This window comes from Giraffa tippelskirchi, chromosome 7 (assembly GCF_054371585.1).
Source record: "Giraffa tippelskirchi isolate mGirTip1 chromosome 7, T2T-mGirTip1v1.2.pri, whole genome shotgun sequence".
Lineage (NCBI taxonomy): Eukaryota > Metazoa > Chordata > Mammalia > Artiodactyla > Giraffidae > Giraffa > Giraffa tippelskirchi.
The window spans coordinates 89,662,696-89,683,533 of record NC_137281.1 but is presented as its reverse complement, the minus strand read 5'-3'; the positions used below and the strand labels follow the sequence as shown (position 1 = coordinate 89,683,533).

The following is a 20,838-nucleotide window of genomic DNA, read 5'->3' as shown; positions in this document are numbered from 1 at the left end:
CTGCCCCTACCTACCTCCACTGTTGAAACTTCAGAACCCTTTTCTCTCCTGAATTACTGCAATAACCTCATTAACTACCTTCCCTGATTTACTCATGCCCCCTTAGAATATATTCCCCAGAGTAGAGTCACTTTTTTGGAACCCAAATAAAACATTGTCATTTCTAATACATTCAATTAAAACCACATTTCTTACAAGACAAATGCCCTGTTACGATCTAGATCCTGCTTATCAATATAGCTTCATTTGTCATCTCTTATAGTTTTTCAAACTTGTTTTCAAATCTTGACACATGCTGTACATGCTTAGAGTATCTTTTACTTTTTGAAGACACAGGGATTGTCTCCAGAAGGCCTTTTCTGATTCTTCCATTCTGGATGAGGTGCCACGTCTGTGTTCCCAAAGCACCCTGAGTTTTCATCCCAGCACTAGCTCTACTATATTGTAATGATTGTTTTCCACTGTCTTCCATCAGATTGAGTCCCACTAAAATAGGAGGCAGTAACCTTGTGTAGTATCCCCAGCACCTAATGTGGAAAATATTTTAGTATTTAATATAAAATATTAAGTATTTAATATTTCAATTAAATTATTTCAGTGTTTTTCAGTTGAATGATACAGATGTCTGGTTTCTTTTTCCTTTCCCAACAGTTGTTAGCCCTGAAGATCGGGCTACCCCCATAGGAAAGCTCAAGGTGTCCCTTCAAGCTGCTGCCGCCCTCCATGCCATTTACAAGGAGATGACTAAAGATTTGTTTTCATGATGGAACAAGTGCTAGTCCATTCTAAACCCCGAGGGAACCATAGTAAAAAGTCTCTTATAAAGTAACTTGCTCTACCATGAATTTGGTTTACTGTGATGTCTCAATGAAAGTTTAGCATGGTAACAGTTTCTTTTTGTGATACTAGCTGGATAAAGAGAATTATTCTCTATGCCTTAGCACTTTTCTAGGAAGAAGCAGGCTTGCTTTTAGGAACTGCAGAAGAACTGTCACAGAATGTGAATTTATAAAAACAAAACAACAACAACAACAAAAAAAAACCACAGTTTATTTATCTTTTAGTTTTTCCAAAATTGAAAATATCAAGTCCTACTGCTAAGGAGAAAATAAACAAACAAATGAACAAAATCCGAGACCCCTCCCCCCTCTTCTCTTAAAAGTCACAGAACACAGAAGGAACTGCAGTGGGACAGGTGGGTGCAGAGAACCAGGAGGGAGAGGATGGCAAGATAAACTCCCCAAATACTTAAAAAGCTGTCCAACAGAAACTGTGATAAATACAGGACAATGCAAGACAAGTAAAAACAAGGAGCAGCAGTGACGAGAGGCTGTGTTGTAGATGTCGCCTCCCTTCCTCTTCTCTTTTCTCATCAGGGTATTCTAGGCCCAAGGCATGACTTGCCCCTTCCAGATCTAAATGTTGACTCCTTTGAGCCTCCTTCTAGATTTCACTAGAAGCAGTACACGAGGCATAGCCATTCTTTCCTCATACATCAGAAAAGAAACAATGGTAATTTTGCTTCCACCATTGTACCATGTGTGAATTTGTAAGGAAGATGAAACCAAGCCAGGGAGTATCACTGCTTCTTATGTCTTCCAAGGCAGTAGAAATACCTCAGAATCTGCCTGAGGCAAGAAAGCAGGAAAACTCAGACGGAGATACCAGCCCGATCAGCCTATCTCAAGTTGTATTGCTTACGCCATTAGCAAATTCCAAGAACCTTTTCTTGAGTACTGCAAAGATGTATCTTAAAGAGATGTGAGGAAGGTCATGGCAGGAGGGTAGGATGGAGGATCGAATCTGCTGGTCAAGAGCCATGGTACAGGCAGGCAAAGGTCACCGTGTACCAATGTCTTGGAAATATAGCTTTGAGACATCAAAAAATAAGATGTCAGAAGCCAACAATGTCCTGGCAGAAGGTGACAGGAAGAGAGAGGAATGAAACGGTATTTATTAACAGCGGAAGCCTCTGCCCTTCTTCAAGAACACCTCCTCCCTTGCCATCTGGATGGGGCCATTCGCACGTGTCCTGGTGGGCCTGGAATTCCCCGAGTAGCTTGGTCCACACAAATGGCCCCCTAAACCCATACACAAATGGCAAAACTTCAAAAGAAAAAAAAAAGGAAAAATACAGTTTCTATGTCATGTAAAATTTTCAGGGATTGGCTGTAGGAAGAATGGAGCTGAGGGCCAAAGTTCTGAAGTTACTTCCTCTTTTTCTTGGGAGGCGCAGAGCTGTGTCTGGAACCTCGGTTAGAGCCTCGGCCTGAACTGTGCACAGATGCCTTCCTCTTCCGGCTCATACTTCGACTCTGTTCTTCTTCTTCCTCATAGCGGCTTTCACGGTCAGCTAAACAGAAGAACGAGGCACTAGTTAGCTAGATGTTAGCTTTAGGTATCTAACCCTATTGTACACAGCATGAAATAATGCAGAGAATGAACTTTGGAGTCAGACTTAACTTTTAATCTTTTCTCAGTTGCTTATTAGTTGTACGATCTTGGGCAAGTACATAACCTTTCTGGGCCTTGATTTACTTATAAAATGGAAAACTGTTTTAGGCTTAAAGGTAATCTATGCAAAGGACCTATCACTATGCTTGGGCTATACAGTACAGTAGTATTTAACTTACATTTGGTATTTGGTTTCAGAGTAGTTAAAACTAGTACTACAAAAACTTTCTTAACCTGGAAGAGGGCCATAAAGCTAGACTACTATCTGACTTAGATTTGGAAACCGAACAGCCTAATTTTGGAGTCTGACAAGACTATCCCGGCTAAGGACCCACTGTGGGGGCTGAGCAGATGAAAAAAGCCTCCAAGTCAGCAGAGTCGTCCCCCCTGAGAGTATGGATGCACTCCAGACCTCATTTGCTCTCCTGGTCAATGAAGCTGTAGCTGTGACTCCACATCAGTTTTACACTGTTTTATGTTACTTTTATCAGGCAAATAATATCTCAAAATACTGAAATTTGTGTCTCAAAAAATAAAACAAAAAAATTTACCTTTTCGGGCTTCTTCCTCTAGTTCGTCCCAATCCTTTCCACTCTCTTCTTCACTGCCCAATGATTCCTTGGAATAATCTGGAATAATATTAAGCATGATTTACTAGACCAGAAACAGAATGGAATGATAAAATTATTCCCTTCAAAGCCTGTAGAAATTGCCTAAGGTTAGGAAGTCATGAACACTTGTCCCTATGAAGACTCACCTGATTCTTCAGCTTCTGATGAATAATCTTCATCACTGTCCTCCTCCTCTTCTTCATAGTCTTCCTCTGAAGGATTAAAAGTCTCATCTTCGATTTCAGACTCGGAATCCCCTTCCTCAGCATCACTCCCCTGGTGAGTTGGAGCATAATACTAAATACTGGGTGGTTTTTTTTCTTTAAATTTACTTCATTAATAAGTTAATGAATTAATTCAATCCACTGAGTGCACCAGCATTATTTCTATTATATACGAAAAATGAAATAAAAAAAGACCTAAACCCTTGAGTAACCAAGAGAAAAACAGACTTAATTTAAATTACTAGTAAGATATAATAATTAGACAACTTTTGCAAGACGATTTGAAGTTTTTTCTCTGAAAACTAAGAAATTCATTTAAACAGTAGTTTTTGTAATTTTAAAGAAACCTTGTGAGTGGCTACCAATGCCCAATTAATTTATCATTTACCTGTAAAACTAACTTGAAGAAACAATACCAAGTTATGCTCAGAACTTCTCCCATTTGATTGGTCCCTTATGTACTATTCATGTGGCATTCTCCTAGCTGCCCAAATGATAATGGGCAAAACTATACACCAGAAAAGAAACCCCACACTCACGCACCTCACCCTCAGGTTCCAGGAAAGACCAGCCACCTTGTTCAAAGAAGCCCTCAGGGTCATCAACAATGGTCTTCATAATTTTAGTCCAGTTGAGGGACTGTACTCCTTCTGTATATTTTAGGTCACAGGAACTAAAGAAAAATAACATTATGAAGTAAAAAAATCAGTCCTCCATACTCGGCTTTTGGTTTTTTTTTTTTTGGTTTTGGCCATGCCAAAAGAGCAGTCTTAACCACTGGACCGCCAGGGAAATCCCACCTCTGTACTTTGTGAGAACATCCAGTATCGTGTTGGTCATTAACATCTCGGAAGAGCAGATACTCTTTTCATATGTGAGAGCAGGTACTCTTTGCGCTATCCCACCAGAACATACCCTAAAACAGCTGATATCTGGTCTCCCAGAGCACTAGCCCTCACGACAGAACCCCATTTTTGAAAAAAACTACTTAACATGCCTTGTGTTAAGAAATGTTCAAATGACATTTATCCACTTCTGTTGAGGTGAACAATCAATATGGGTGGGGAAAAAAAAAGAAAACTAGAACACAGTAACGGTAAGGGCCACAAAAGGAAACCGTCAGCATAAAACCTGAGGGTGTGCTTAGTCACTCAGTCGTGTTCGACTCTTTGCAACCCCACAGACTGTAGTCCATCAGGCTCCTCTGTCTATGAGGATTCTCCAGGCAGAAATACTGGAGTGGGTTACCATGCCCTCCTCCAGGGGATTTTCCCAACCCAGGTATCTAACCCAGGTCTCCCACGTAGCAGGCAAGTTCTTTACCATCTGCGCCACCAGGGAAGCCATAAAACCTGAGATTCCAGCATAAACCCACTATGGGCACAAACATATACACTGAAGTTTTGCTTCTAGCTATGATGGAAGTGACAAGGATTTGATTTACCTTTTCACCCAAACAACCAGAAAACCGAGCAAAGTATGGAACAACAGTTTTCAAACACTGGATAATAAGCAGCACTAGACTAAAATCCCTATGGAACTTCACAACGGAATAACAGCAATGAGAATGGTTAAATATGTAAGTAAGACTTTCTCCTTCTCATTTTGTAAATTAAGGAATAGCTGTTTTAAAGCCAAAATAATGACAACTGTGGAATTCATAGCATATTAAAAGCAAAATGTATGGTAATAATAGCAGAAAGAATAGAATAAGAGAAATGGAAGCATAAGAACCTTCTAACAGACATGGTATATTATCTGAATGCAGACTCTGACAAGTTAGAGGTGTAGCTAATCAGCAAACTAGGAAGATGATTGTAAAGAATCATAAAATTAAAAGCAGGCATAAAAAGGAGAAAAGCTTATCTTTGACAAAGGAGGCAGAAATATACAATGGAGAAAGGACAATCTCTAACAAGTGGTGCTGGGAAAACTGGTCAACCACCTGTAAAAGAATGAAACTAGAACACTTTCTAACACCATACACAAAAGTAAACTCAAAATGGATTAAAGATCTAAACGTAAGACCAGAAACTATAAAACTCCTAGAGGAAAACATAGGCAGAACACTCTCTGACATAAACCACTGTAAGATCCTCTATGAACCTCCCCTCAGAGTAATGGAAATAAAAGCAAAAATAAACAAATGGGACCTAATTAAACTTAAAAGCTTTTGCACATGAAGGAAACTATAAGCAAGGTGAAAAGACAGCCTTCAGAATGGGAGAAAAGAATAGCAAATGAAACAACTAAGAATTAATCTCCAAAATATACAAGCAGCTCAATACCAGAAAAATAAACGACCCATGCAGCTCAATACTGGAAAAATAAGTGACCCAGTCAAAAAATGGACCAAAGAACTAAACAGACATTTCTCCAAAGAAGACATTCAGATGGCTAACAAACACATGAAAAGACACCCAACATCACTCATTATCAGAGAAATGCAAATCAAAATCACAATGAAGTACCATCTCACACGGGTCAGAATAGCTGCCATCAAAAAGTCTACAAATGGAAAACAAATGTCTACAAATGATAAAGGCTGGAGAGGGTGTGGAGGAAAGGGAACCCTCTTACACTGTTGGTGGGAATGCAAACTAGTACAGCCATTATGGAGAACAGTGTAGAGATTCCTTAAAAAAAAATCTGGAAATAGAACTGCCCATATGACCCAGCAATCCCACTGCTGGGCATACACACCGAGGAAATCAGAACTGAAAGAGACATGTTTACCCCAATGTTCATTGCAGCACTGTTTACAATAGTTAGGACATGGAAGCAACCTAGATGTTCACTGGCAGATGAATGGATAAGAAAGTTGTGGTACATATACACAATGGAATATTACTCAGCTATTAAAAAGAATGCATCTGAGTCAGTTCTGATGAGGTAAATGAAACTGGAGCCTATTATACAGAGTGAAGTTAAGTCAGAATACACCAATACAGTATATTAACACATATATATGGAATTTAGAAAGATAGTAATGACAACCCTATATGCAAGACAGCAAAAGAGACACAGATTAAAAGGCAGACATTCTCAGAATGGATTTAGAAAAAAAGCCAAGGCATGAAAACAACTTCAATGTCCACCGAGAGAGGAATAGATAAAGAAAATGTGGTACATATATACAATGGAATATTACTCAGCCATTAAAAAGAATGAAATAATGCTATTTGCAGCAACATGGATGCAACCAGAGATTGTCATACTGAGTGAAGCAAGTCAGAGAAAGAAATGTTATATGACATCCCTTTATATGTGGAATCTAAAAAGACATGATACAGATGAACTTACAAAACAGACTCACAGACTTAAAAGAACAAACTTATTATGGCTGCCAGGGGAAAGGGATAGTTAGGGAGTTTGGGATAGACATGTACACATTGCTGTATTTAAAATGGATAACCAACAAGGACCTACTATATAGCACATGGAACTCTACCCAATATTATATGGCAGCCTATATGGGAGAGGAGTTTGAGGTAGAATGGATACATGTATATATATGGCTGAATCCCTTTGCTGTTCACCTGAAACTACTACAACATTGTAAATTGGCTATACCCTAATACAAAATAAAAAATTAATAAAGCTAGAGTCTATAGTAATATCACACTATGTAGATTTCAAAACAAGGACTATTACCAGAAATAAGAAAGGACATTTCATAATGAAGGAAAACAAAATTCAATAAAAATTGATAAACCTCTAGAAAGACTAACAAAAAGAGGAAACTATCAATATTAGGAATGAAAGGGGTAAAAGTATTGCACAAATACTAGAGTTGACAGCTTTGACAAAATAAACCAGTTCATTGAAAGATACAAGTTGAATTTATGTAGAATAGTCAAAATAATAATAGCCAACTTTGAAAAGCAACAAAATGGGAGGACTTACACTACCTGATTTCAAGATTCATTATAAAGCTACAATATTCACTACAGGATCAGTGTAAGAAGACACAGAAACCAATGGAACAGAAAACACTATCCAGAAATAGAGCCTCTCCTACAAATTCTTTTTTTAAACAAACATGCCAAGTAATTCAATGGGTAAGGGATAATCTTTTCAACAAATGGTAGCTAGAATAATTGGCTACATATAAACAAAGTACAAACCTTCATCCTTACACCATGGTAAACAAAAATTAACTCAAAATGGATCACAGATATAATATAAGACCTAAACCTATGGAACTCTGGAAGAGTTTTATGACTTTGGGGTAGGCAAAATTTATTACATAAAGCCATAAAGAGAGGAAATTACAAAAGAAAAAGTTGATTAAACATCTTTCATGGAAAATTTACACTTTTGATCTTCAAATGATATTTTAAGAAAATGAAAAGGCATAGAAACTACTGGAAGAAAATATATGCACAATGTATTTGATGAGGGACTTTATTTAGCCTAAAAAGTTCTTAAAATTCAGTAGTAAAGCAATCTGATTCTTAACATGGGCAAAAAACACGAATATACTTTATCAAAGTATAGAATGACACACAGCATATGAAAAAATGCTCAAAATGATCGGTAATCTTGGAAATGCAAACTGAAACCACAATGAGAAAGCCACCCACCACAATGGCCAATAATGAAAAGACTGATACCACCAGTGTTGGTGAGGATGTGGAGCAACTACAATTCTCACATACTGCAGGTTTTCCAGCCACCCTGGCAAAGGATTTGGTAGTTTCTTATAAAGCTAAACATACACTTAACCATAAACCATATGACACAGCAATCCCACTCTTAGGTCATTTATCCAAGAGAAATGAAAACGTATGTCCATACAAAGACCTGTACATAGTGTTTATAGCAGCTATTCCTAAGAGTCCCCAAAGGGAAACAATCCTAATGTCTATTAACTGGTAGATGGGTAAATAAAGCAGGGACTCTCCATACAATGGGGTACTCCTCTGTAACAAAAAGGAGTATGCTAATGATGTACACAACAACTTGAGTAAATTTTAAAAGCATTATGCCAAGTGAAAGATAAAGAAGATACAAAACACTACATACTTGTATAACTCCATTTATGTGAAATTCTAGATGAAGCAAACTGTACAGTGACAGAAACCTGTGACAAGGTTGAGGGAGAGGACTGACTCAAAGGGTAGGAGGACTTTGGGGAGTAAAGAAAATGTTCCATATCCCCATTATGATGGTAGACACGAGACTATATACAATTGCTACAGTTCATCAAATCATATACTTAATGAATTTTATTACATGTAAATTGTACCTCAATAAAGAGGATTTTAAGAAAATCACACAGGGGCTTCCCTGGTGGCTCAGTGGTAAAGAATCAGCTGGCCAATGCAGGAGACACGGGTTCAATCCCTCATCCAGGAAGATCCCACACGCTGTGGAGCAAGTAAGCTCATGCACTACAACTACTGGGCCTGTACTCGAGAGCATGGGAGCCACAACTACTGAGCTCATGTGCCATAACTACTGAAGCGTAGGCGGGCTCTGGAGTAACAGAAGCCACCACAATGAGGAGGCCGCACACCTCAGTTACAGTAGTCTCCACCCTCTGAAACTAGAGAAAAACCTGTGCAGTAACGAAGACCTGGCACAGCCAAAAACAGTCACACACATCTATATATATTTTTGCTACCATATTACTTACCTGCAAATGTTTTCAAGGAAAACTCTCATGGAAACTATAAAGCTGGATCTTTCTCACAGGCTATTTTTAAGCTCTCTCAACCATTTCTTAAGCTCTCTCAACTATTTCTTAAGAGAAGTTTTATATTTGCAGTACCTCCCGCTACAGATAATTGGAAGGAGGAAGCAGGGCAGAGCAAACTATACTCATGGCCACACATGCCTCACCCTTTTCCTATGAAGTGACATCTCCCTTTTGGGGGTTCTGGCATACCTATGAGGAATTCTTTTAGCTGAAGTGTAAGTACGTGAAAGGTAAAAGCTAAAATAAATATATATTCTATCTCATATTTTAGTAAAAATAGAGAACTAGTAAGAAATTTTATACATCCATCAAGTAGTCAAAAAAGATCTCAGACTATGATTTTCAGTGGCGCTAGTGGTAAAGAACCCACCTGCCAATGCAGGAGACCTAAGAGACATGGGTTCGATTCCTGGGTTGGGATGGTCCCTTGGAGGAGGGCATGGCAACCCACTCCAGTATTCTTGCCTGGACAATGCCATGAACAGAGGGGTCTAGTGGGCTCTAGTCCATAGGGTCGCAGAGTCAGACATGACTGAAGCGACTTAGCATGAATGCACAGCCAGTGAAGATAATGCAGGGGCTAAAGCCACCCTTTGGCAGCCAATGACTTAAGCAGAGAGTGGTTGTTCAATTAATACTAGTTCATTTGAAACTTAGTTGATCAACAACAGAGTTAAGCATATGCAAGGTCACATGCAACCTCTTCTGTATCATATGAACTTTCTGAGTACTCTCCATTTAAAGAAGGCAGTCTTAGGCAGAGACTTAGACTCTTAGTCCACAGCAGAGAAGAGGACAGCCCAGAGATCTTGCCCTTAATTCAGTGATTCTAACCCAGTGCAGAAAGTGAAGAAGAACTAAAGAGCCTCTTGATGAAAGTGAAAGAGTAGAGTGAAAAAGTTGACTTAAAACTTAACATTCAGAAAACTAAGATCATGGCATCTGGTCCCATCATTTCATGGCAAATAGATGAGGACACAATGGAAACAGTGACAGACTTTGTTTTCTCGGGCGCCAAAATCACTGCAGATGGTGACTGCAGCCATGAAATTAAAAGACGCTTGCTCCCTCGAAGAAAAGCTATGACCAACCTAGACAGCATATGAAAAAGCAGACATTACTTTGTCAACAAAGGTCTGTATAGTCAAAGCTGTGGTTTTTCCAGTAGTGACGTATGGATGTGAGAGATGGACTATAAAGAAAGCTGAGCACCGAAGAATTGATGCTTCTGAACTGTGGTGTTGGAGAAGACACTTAAGAGTCCCTTGGACTGCAAGGAGATCCAGCCAGTCAATCCTAAAGGAAATCAACCCTGAATATTCATTGGAAGGACTGATTCCGAAGCTGAAACTCCAATACTTTGGGCATCTGATGTGAAGAAGTGACTCCCTGGAAAAGACTCTGATGCTGGGAAAGATTGAAGGCAGAAGGGGATGACAGAGGATGAGATGGTGGGATAGCATCACTGACTCAATGGACATGAGTTTGAGCAAGCTCTGGGAGTTGGTGATGGACAGGAAAGCCTGGCGTGCTGCAGTCCATGGGGTCGCAGAGAGTCGGACACAACTGAGTGAGTGAACTGAACTGACTGAACCCAGTGCATTTGCTCTCCTCCCCCTGCCTCTGCTCCAAAGCTTGATATGTGTTGAATACATGGGTGGCAAGGAGTCGGACACGACTGAAGTGACTTCACTTGCATGCATGCATGAACTACTGTTGGGTATTCAGGAAAAAGTGGCTCTATGTCTAACAGATCCCAAATTTTCAAGTCCTGGTTGGTAACAACCCAAAGGCAGTTTCATTAAGTATACCAACAGATTTTACATATAACATACCACACTCATACTCTAGAAAACTGTGTTCGTGGGATAGGAGATTGCTGGCAAGTCTACTTACTTTAACCATTCCTTGATGGGGTCAAGAGAGGCAACAGGAATCGCATTGATCATTGTCACTTTCTTGCTGTAGTCCTTGTAGACGATCACCATGTCAAAGTTCTTCAGGTGAAACTGGACTCGCTCAAAGTGAATCAGCTCCACTTCATCCAATGTTACCACAAAAGGTGGCTGTCAGGGAAGAAAGGAACTATTTTCTTAAAAATACTTCCCACAAAACACTAGCATTTTCAAATGCTTTCAGGATCTAAAAATTACCACACAAAGGATAACTAAACTGTTTTTGGTTTGCTTTTTTGGGGCAAAGACTAAAAGCGATAAAACATACCAAGAAGCTCAGGTTAAAGGATCTGCAAGATTGAAATCCTCCCTCAAGGAGGATTCATTTAAGGAAACTATGCAAAGAAACTATCTCTAAAAAAAAGAGACCTTTAAAGAATCATTTGTTCAATTTTTATATCTAAGGTAAGTAAATATAAAAAATTAAAGTACTAAGATATAATAAAGACCTAGTTTTCAAAACATCTACCCTCTTGCTTTCTTTCCTCTAACAATTTTCTTCCTAAAAAGAGGTCAGAAATACTCACCCATTCTGTAGCATTTACCAGCGCACTACTAGTAGGCTGAAGGAGGCAGGTACTCCTATAGGGAGCACCATTAAATCTGAAAGACAATAAGAGACTCACATAAGATGGGGTTCACTGCAAGAGAAACTGCTGCCGTCCCAACAGGCTTCTTTCCTTTCTCATTCCAAACAAAACTCCAGCACACTCGCTGGAGACTCATTTCCAGAGGGAGCCTCTCTGTCTTAGCTATTCACCCAGCCCTTGAGCATTTCCAAGAGATAATGGATGTCCATAGGAAAAAGAACATGATATGTTATGCTAAGTTATTATTAAAGGAAGAATAACTAATTTTTCTGAAGGCCAAAAAGAAGATGACACATTACCCCAAGTCCCTAAAAGGCACTTCAAATTCCAGTTCCTCCTTGGTTAGAGCCTCTACTTTTTCAATGAAATTTTTAAAGGCTGTTTTCAGTTTGTGCCTCATTTCTCTTTCCATCTGTAGAAGAAATACAAATTAACTCTAGTTATCACTTTACTTATTAATAGTAATCCCTTCAAAAACCATGAAGTGCTTTTGTAGTCCTTAATTCTGTTAACTACGATACTAACATGGATACTTTATTACAGGCTGCTAAAATTAATTGGAGAGTTACGCCTACAAATTAAGTCTAATTCATAGCCAACATACTACACCATCCCAGCAGATTCTTGCCTAGTTTCCGGAGTGGTTTATAAAATATAACAATTACTGAGCTCAGATCTGGGCTGAATCCTATCTCGTGCTCAGTTGCTTCAGTCATGTCCAACTCTTAGCTTCTAAGCTCCTCTGTCCACGGGATTCTCCAGGCAAGAATACAGGAGTGGGTTGCCATGCCCTTCTCCAGGGGATCTTCCTGACCCAGGGATCAAACTCACATCTCCTGTGTCTCCTGCATTGCAGGAGGATTCCTTTACTGCTGAGACACCAGGGAAGCCTGAATCCTACCTCTCTATCCTGCAAATAAAATACAAAATTTCACCTGCTCAGCATAGAGGTCATCTCGGTCATGCATATGCTGATGTTTCCCCAAGTCTGTGGTGATCTCCCCAACTTCTGTGTAGAACTGTACATCTGTATGCCGCTTCTTCCCAAACATGATGGCATTCTAAAGACAGAAAGTAGAAAGAACAAGAAATTTTAAGACTTATTTCGCAAAGAAGTCTACACAGGCAAAATAACAACAAAACATGAAAATATTAAAATATATATGCTAAAAATCACAGCTTTTATGTAAGAATAGTTAAACCACTCCAGGTGTCATCATAAATAATGACGTTTGGGAATATAAAAGAGTATAAATTTTTAAAAGTACTTCTACTTATTAGAATGGACTTTGGAGATTATGTTGATAATTGTCTAAAGCAAAAACTTTCTATTTCAGAAACAGGAATGTGGAACAGATCTATATGTTTTGGAGATCATTATGTATCACACCAAGGAACGAACACGATTAGCATCTTTGAGATTTCAGGCACTGGGGGCTTGTAAGCATTATTTTATTCAGTGCCCTTAATCATCTTATGTGACAGGTGATATTTTTCATCACTATTTTAAAAGAAACACTGTGACAGTAAGATCTTGCCCAAGAGCTCACAGCTAGCTGACAGAAAGATATACCTTGAGGTGAAAGTGCAAGACAATAATCATTTCCCCATCACATGGCTGGAACAAAGCATGCTTGATGTTATTGTACAAAATATCCACTTTGTCTCCTCGGACAGACGTGAAGCGAAAACCTAGGTGGGGATGTGGGGGAGGAAGCAGCTAAGTATCAAGGTACATCATCACGTTAGCCCAAAAGGTACTGCATCTTTTCTGGCTGATTTGAACAGGGTCAGAGGGAATGCCAACAAGGTACAGAGCTTTCCTTTCCTTCTGGCCACACAGCATGTCAAAGTAGACTCCTCCCAGCACTTCCTACTGTGCTATCTGGTCTGTCATTACTACAGATGTGCCTCCAGAGACAAAGCCCAGGCACATGAGAGATCATCCGTACCATTGACATGGGCCTCCAGGGAGCCTTGCATCCTCTTTTGGGCAATGTTTGGGCGAATGTACAGATCTTTCAGTTTGGGATTACTCCGGTTTAGATTGATCACCAGTGAATCTTGTTTCACAATGCCCTAAGCAGAATGAAAATCAACGTGAATTCTCACATATCTTTCCATGTCCCCAAACCTTCATGTGTCCTTTTGCACAAAGGCACTTTGCTGTTTTCAGGCTCACCTCCTTCTCTTTCTCTTCTGCTTCCCGAGTCTTATAACGCTTCTGCACTTCTTTTATAATTCGGAAAGCATTCTGAAGGTTCAAGGCTGGAACTGTCTGTTCTCCAGGTGCCTTCATATTTGAAGCTCGGTATGTACTACAGAAAAGGGGGAGCACTTATGTAATTTCTTTATCATTCCTGGTAACCCACGCCCATTACTGTGTTTTACAACTGGCTTAATACCTTTTAGGAGAAAAAGGTACCAACGAGTGGTGAAATAATGTCTGGAAAGATGAAAAAATCCTTTCTCTCTCTTAAACAGATGATGTTATATATAGCTAATCCACCGAGTGGGGGAGTCACACTTATATTTCAAATCCTGCATAAACTTCCCCAAATGATCCTATTTCACTTCAAGAATAAACAGACTCCAGAGTGGCACACATCTGATATTTCATCAACAAATATGTCAAGTGAGGATAAAATATCTTTATGAGGATTTAAATTAGGTTCCAACCTCAAAACAGTACAAGGTTAGTAAGGCGATCCTCCTAATCAAGTGCCACCATTCACTAGCATGTGGGAGAACACAGCACTCTCTGGGTTTCTGAGGGTACTGCTCTGGCCAGCAGGGATTTGAGGGTGGTTGTTTCCTTGGGAACTCACATTTCCTTGACAAAAGTGGCTTCTGGGTTGGGAAAGATGTTGCCCTCATTCCTGCCCAGAGCACTGCCTGGGCAATAGAAGTTGATTCGCAAGTAAGTATAATCTCCTTCCACAGACATACTTATATTCTGTTCAAAGAAAGGAAACGTATTAGCAAAGAAACCAAACAAATAGATTTCTTTCCTAGATGAAGGTAAGTAGCTATAGACATGTTAAAATTAAGCTAGTAGTTACAAACTGACAGCTAAACCTAGCCTGTAATCCTTACTCTAAAACTAATAAACTACATATTTAGCTTATTTTTTTATATGACCAAACGTGTTTCTAAAAGAATCACTGAATTCCCAAAGTTCTTTTTCTGTGCCGTGTTTATGACAACAGGTTAAAAAGTTCTTCAAGTTCAAAGAGAAACAGGCAAAGTATGATTATAGACTAATCATTTAACTTTCTCCAGAGTGCAAGTGGCAAAGGAAAGAAAATGACAGCAGGATATTAGTGAGCGGGGTGGGGGAGTCAGTAACATGGGAAAGGCAGAGTGAGTAGGAGCACAGAACAGGAGAGACATGCAGGCAGGACAGCCATCCATGGTAAGCACAATTATTTTAAGCAATTATTCGAATGAAGCCTGATTCAATGTCAGTACCTTGATTGTGGCAATGTGAAAAGGTGTCGCAATGCCAAACACAGGCATTATTACAGTCTCGTATTTTTTATCAATATAGATCTTCATTTCCCGAATGTGTGGTTCCTTAGGCATCAAAGATGGATTTTTATAGGACACATTAGATTTACGAGCTCTAGAGTGGAAATAAAAAAATGTTCTTGAGACATTTCTGCAAATCACATATAACCCTAAGACAATCTCACTACTCCATGCAAACTCTTACTTCTGAATCTGCTGTTCCCCTTTCTGTTCAGTTAATCGCCTCTTTGCTTCCTCGTTGAGTTGAGCTGCCAGTTCTTTTTGATGGGCTCTTCGCTTCTCTTCTGCAGTCATCTCATTCTAAAGAAGGGAAAACTGAAGTTATCAGGACCTGTGAACCATGACAAACAGGATATTAAAGTAGTTTTCAAACAGTAAACTTACTCGTGTTCTTTCTGTAAGTAAAGCTGCTCTGGAACCTCTTCCCAACAGGTCCTCAGCTTCATCTTTCTCCTCTTCCTCTTCTTCCTCATCCTCATTCTATGGGGAAAAAAAATCATCATCAGAAATTCAAGTCTTAATTATTTTAGCCATCATTGTTTATGTCTTCATTGTATCAAACTTTTCACCACTCATTATTATCTTTTTCCTACCTTTAGAAAAATCCCTACGTTCTTCACTTTCTTCTTCACAGAAGTGAGAACAGTAGCTGGGCCATCCTGGAATACAAAGAGGAAGTGAGACATCTCTAAGAGCATTTAAATGATATACTTTCACTTTCGAACCCAGTAACTAGCTGGGCCATGCTTTGAATCTTCTAGCACTAAAAAAGTCTTTGACAACACATAAAACCAGTTATCTTCCCAAATGCACATTAGGGACTGCAATTTGGGAGGCAACAATGGGATAATGAGTAATACTGGCTTGATTTGAAACCTGGCTCACTCACTTTTGAGCTCTGTGACATCTGGCAAGGTACATATACTTTTCTGTGCCTCAGTTGCTTTATCTACATATTTGGATAAGAGTATCTACTTCATAGAAAAATTATAAAGATTCAATGAATTAATGTATAAATGTGTTCATATAACAACAATGAAATATTTACTACCATTAAGAATCAACAGGGGCTCTGTGACAATATAGAAGGGTGGGATGCAGAAGCAGATGTGAGGTAGGTTCGGGAGGGAGGGGACCGGATGTACCTATGGCTGATTCTTGTTGATGTTTGACAGAAAACAAAAAAGTTCTGTAAAGCAATTATCCTATTTAAAAATAAAGTGGCAAAAAAAAAAAAAAAAAAAAAAATCAGTTCCTGCTAAGTTAAAGAAACCAGTCACAAAAAACCCCCAAATGCTCAGAAAAGGCAAATCCTTAGAAAAAGAAAGTCACTGCCTAGGCCTGGGAGGGAAATGAGGAGTGATTGCTAATGGGCACAGGGTTTCTTTCTGAGGTGATGAAAATGTGCTAAAACTAGACTATGGTGATAGTTGCATTAACTGTAAATATACTAAAAGTCACAAATGTACACTTTAATTGCATAGTATGTAAACTGTTAAAGCCATTAAAAAAGAAATCAGCTCTGTTACAGAATCAATTCCTGATATCATAATCAAGGTTCAAGCCACAATGTGATAGAGTTTGTTTAAACAATCTGTATTCCTGGCTGTACTAGGTCAGGCTTTCATAGGCATCTCTAATTCCCCTTAGCTAGCATTTAACAAATGATAAAAAGAAAAAACACCACATAACATAGACTAGCAATAAATAGTAAGTAAGGATTTACTATGTAGCACACGGAACTATACTTTTAATAACTTAAAATGGAAACTAATATGGAGATATATATATACACACACATATAAAACTGAATCATTCTGCTATACACCTGAAACTAACATGATATTGTAAATCAACTATTTGTTGTTGTTCAGTCCCTCAGTCATGTCCTACTCTTTGTGACCCCATGGGCTGCAGCACACCAGGTTTCCCTGTCCTTCACCATCTCCTGGAGCTTGCTCAAACTCATTTTCATTGAGTTGGTGATGTCATCGAACCATCTCGTCCTCTGTCGTCTCCTTCTCCTCCTGCCTTCAATTTTCCCCAGCATCAGGGTCTTTTCCAGTAAGTCGGATCTTTGCATCAGGTGGCCAAAGTATTGGAGCTTCAGCATCAGTCCTTCTAGTGAATATTCAGGATTGATTTCCTTTAGAATTGACTGGTTTGACCTATTTGCAATCCAAGGGACTCTCAAGAATCTTCAACACCGGGTACTCTTTCTGCCCCCTTCTGATGCCTATGTCAGAAGCTTTCTCTGTCTCCTTTATACTTTAATAAAATTTTATTACACAAAAGCTCTGAGCAATCAAGCCTCGTCTCTGGCCCCGGATTGAATTCCTCTCCTCCGGAGGCCAAGAATCCCGGCTGTCTTTTCGTGATTCAGCAAACAACCTTTCATCTTGGGGGCTCGTCCAGGATTCTTCAGGACAAGATGGGCCTGATAATCTATGTGAGCCTACTTCTTGCTGACTCCAAAGATCCTGAGTCTGCTGTTTGATCCTCAAGACAATGCCTTCCTGTCCTGGCCTCACTCCTATGCAGCATTTCATAATCAGTCTAACTGCTGGGTCTGTGGAGCACTCCCCTCTTCATCAGTGGAAGGCTTCCCGTGGTGGACATCTCCACTTCAAGGAAAAGACTTTCTCCAAGTCTGCGAATACCTTTAACAACAATTATATGTGATGCCTTTTCTTCAACTGATGACATCTAACAACTCTAAGATGGACTGATGTAACTATGGACATAATGTGACTTTTCATTTTGGTTTTAAATGACTATTTTGCTTTACGTCTGTAACTGTATAATGGGGTTTTCTACCCATCTAAAAGCTTTTAAGTTACAAATGGTTGTCCAAGCTCCTACGAGTGCCACAGCTTCCTCCAACTATTACTTGGGGCCCCTGGATCAGAGACCCTCAATATGAGGGTTAGGAGAATATGTTGCCTCAACAATTTAGGGACCACGCCCCTAACAGCAGCAAGTAGTTATGGAATGAAAACGACGCCCCTTTCCCTTGGCAACATAATTCTCCTAAAAGCAAAGGGGGTAATGAGAGAGTCATTTCCTAGGCAGGTTGATAAGACTAGGGGTCCCCAAGGAGAGAGGGTTCTGGAATTCTGAAGGAGGAAGAAAGGACAAACTTTTTCTTCTCTCTCTACATTCCTTAGGATTATATAACAATAATGTATCCCACCTGAGGACAGTCTCTAGATTCAACTTTCTGGCTAATTCTATTATCTTAAAATGTAAATTATGGGAGTAGGTCTGTCTTTACAAGGATTATATAACAATAATGTATCCTGCCTAAGGACAGTCTCTGGATTAAACTCTCTGGATTCTAATTCTGTTATCTTAAAAATAAATTATGGGAGTAGGTCTGTCTTTACAAGGATTATAACAATAATGTATCCTGCCTGAAGGACAGTCTCTGGATTAAACCTCTGGCTAATCCTGTTATCTTAGAGTATGTAACTCCACTGCCAACACTAGCAAGGGGGTACTCTTTCTGCCCCCTTCTGATGCCTATGTCAGAAGCTTTCTCTGTCTCCTTTATACTTTAATAAAACTTTATTACACACCAAAGAAAAAAAAAAGAATCTTCAACACCACAGTTTGAAAGCATCAGTTCTTCGGCACTCAGCCTTCGTTATGGCCCAACTCTCACATCCATACATGACTACTGGAAAAATCAACTATACTTTCATTTAAAAAAAAAAGGGAGGAGGAACCATAGGGTTAAAAATGCATTTCAATATTCAGTTCATGAAAGAAGCAATATATACCTCATCCACAAGCACTGTATCTCCAATGAACAGGGCATAGGTTTTCTCTTCTGGTTTCTTCCCTTCCTTGTTAGTTAAATCTGAGATTCCCAAATTGATGCTGAAAACCATCCCTAAACCAGCAAAACAGAAATCAGTGAATGGCTGTGAAAGTTTGGAGAAGTGTGATTTTATACAGAATAGAGGGAGATGAAACTAAGGGAAAGTATTTTAAAAGGTATTTTTCTAATGTATGCATGTAAAACTCACCTTTCTTTAGTTTGTACTGATTTTTACTATTAATTACTAAAGAACCTTCACGGAATTCAATGCCCATTCCAAACCTAAAAAAGAAATGAAGGAAACTTCAACAATAGGCTAAAAGGCCTCTAACCTGAGTCAGGTACACTATATCCTATTTTAATTTTCAAGGTAAGGCAGGCAAACAAGCTGAGTAATTTGCCACTACTGATGAGTTGTTAAAGGGCACACTACCAAGAACGTATAACAACTGGAATAAGAGATAATTTCTAGTAGAATGTTGATAACTGGATTTACTAAGTCTCCTAGGCCAAAACACGGTATAGGTCAATGTATTTCCTGTAGTCCATCACAGAAGTCCAGAAATAAACAATATATCCCAACCAGCTTCATCTAAGGAGCCTGCCTAGAGCTTTTGTTTCTCATATGTCTTCGGTTCTATAATATGTTAGTAGTATATCTAGGTGTTCAATGATCAAATACACTTGAGAAACACTGGAGTAAATAAAAACTTTAAGAATTTAAATAGCTGGATATCTCAGAGTGCTTATTCTGCAAATATGAATTGAGTTTTTCTAAGAGAGGAAATATTGTATGTAATGTTTCTTCACATTTGTAATTTAAGCCTGAAATATCTACAGCATTGGTCTGAAAAGGTCTCCATGAACTTACATACATTCTCTGATAACATAATGTGTCTGGCACACAGTTAAGTTGAATAGTCCACAAACATTGGTTGAATCATCTAAGAATACTTTGCTTGATTGCCAGTCATGAAAACTGACACAGTGACAATGTATATCACAGGATCTTACCCTAGGTTTTTGGTAATTCTGTTCAGCAGCTCTGGCTTCTGCTTTTTAGCCACATCCATGACAGCATTATATACATCACATATCTTCACACCTAATGACAAGACAGATGGGACATTAAAGTATCTTTCAGGAAAAAACCACAAATCACATTTTTAAAATCAACATTATTTTTACTTGTTAAGTCACCTAAAGCAGGGTTTCTCAAAACACACAATAAGGAATACAGTTGCAGGGCTGGTACAGCTTAGAAATGTACATTTTAAAAAACAATCCACCCAGTCATTCTTTAATTACACTGTTTGAGAATCACTCCAGGGGGACTGTGGAACCCTAGCTGGTCTCAGTGAAATAATTTAAGAGTTGATAAATGGCATTACATTAAATTTACTATACATTTTGAAGAACAAGACTACTGAACGGGTGAATTACTGTTGGAAGAATGCTGGACTTAATTTTTCAAGGTTTAGGATATGAATATGTATTTCAAGCCAGAGTAGTTCAAATACTGAAGCCTCAGAGGAGTTTTTATTCTCATTGAACAACCTAGGACTATGGATTGCCAGTTGGATTTCTCAAGACTGACCTGAGGTATCAGGAGGGAATGGTGTCTGGAAGCTCTGGGAAACGTTTAAGTGGGCTTACAAAGTTGTTTAAAAGTCATAAACATAAAGTCCCATTTAGCCAACTGGGAGTGAGGAGTCTCAAGGCAAAAGAGGTGCCAAATGCTCTGCTTTTAAGTAGGCAGTAGCTTGCTCAGCAGGGATCATTAGTTCTGCTCTAAAACTAAGATTCCTGGTATTCATTCAATATAGGATTAACATTACATAGTCTGTTGGGAGAGATACTACTTTTCAGAACTTTCTAAAGAAAACTAGTAAGAGCATGGTATTTGATGAAGATCTGATCATAGAGACCTAACCAGTCTGAGAGGT

At 39.0% G+C, this 20,838-nt stretch overlaps 2 protein-coding genes and 1 long non-coding RNA gene across 9 annotated transcripts in view; 2 read left to right on the top strand and 1 right to left on the bottom strand.

The window, feature by feature from the left end:
* RPGRIP1 (RPGR interacting protein 1) overlaps positions 1–845 on the top strand; it is a 179,037-nt gene extending 178,192 nt beyond the window's left edge. For all 3 annotated transcript variants that reach the window (XM_081506750.1, XM_081506753.1, XM_081506751.1), the window contains one exon: positions 652–845. In XM_081506750.1, the coding sequence (XP_081362876.1) occupies positions 652–764 (113 nt within the window). In that variant the 3' untranslated portion in view covers positions 765–845. The remainder of the gene's footprint in view (positions 1–651) is intronic.
* Positions 846–1,031: 186 nt separating this feature from the next.
* SUPT16H (SPT16 homolog, facilitates chromatin remodeling subunit) overlaps positions 1,032–20,838 on the bottom strand; it is a 36,886-nt gene continuing 17,079 nt past the window's right edge. For 4 of the 5 annotated variants that reach the window (XM_081506769.1, XM_081506768.1, XM_081506767.1 and 1 more), the window contains 19 exons: positions 19,907–19,997; positions 19,101–19,174; positions 18,852–18,964; positions 15,663–15,728; positions 15,454–15,549; positions 15,254–15,369; positions 15,010–15,163; positions 14,367–14,494; positions 13,721–13,856; positions 13,491–13,617; positions 13,112–13,230; positions 12,474–12,599; positions 11,838–11,950; positions 11,476–11,551; positions 10,890–11,059; positions 3,833–3,962; positions 3,212–3,341; positions 3,006–3,083; positions 1,032–2,353 (listed from right to left, as the gene is read on the bottom strand). In XM_081506769.1, coding sequence (XP_081362895.1) covers positions 2,208–2,353; positions 3,006–3,083; positions 3,212–3,341; positions 3,833–3,962; positions 10,890–11,059; positions 11,476–11,551; positions 11,838–11,950; positions 12,474–12,599; positions 13,112–13,230; positions 13,491–13,617; positions 13,721–13,856; positions 14,367–14,494; positions 15,010–15,163; positions 15,254–15,369; positions 15,454–15,549; positions 15,663–15,728; positions 18,852–18,964; positions 19,101–19,174; positions 19,907–19,997 — 2,189 coding nt within the window. In that variant the 3' untranslated portion in view covers positions 1,032–2,207. Of the gene's footprint in view, positions 2,354–3,005; positions 3,109–3,191; positions 3,342–3,832; positions 3,963–10,889; positions 11,060–11,475; positions 11,552–11,837; positions 11,951–12,473; positions 12,600–13,111; positions 13,231–13,490; positions 13,618–13,720; positions 13,857–14,366; positions 14,495–15,009; positions 15,164–15,253; positions 15,370–15,453; positions 15,550–15,662; positions 15,729–18,851; positions 18,965–19,100; positions 19,175–19,906; positions 19,998–20,838 lie in introns of all 5 variants that reach the window. The other variant, XR_014058668.1, reaches the window with a different exon arrangement.
* Positions 4,020–8,333, top strand: LOC145512665 (uncharacterized). The gene is made up of 2 exons (XR_014058679.1): positions 4,020–4,528; positions 6,210–8,333. It is a non-coding gene; the product is annotated as an uncharacterized LOC145512665 (long non-coding RNA).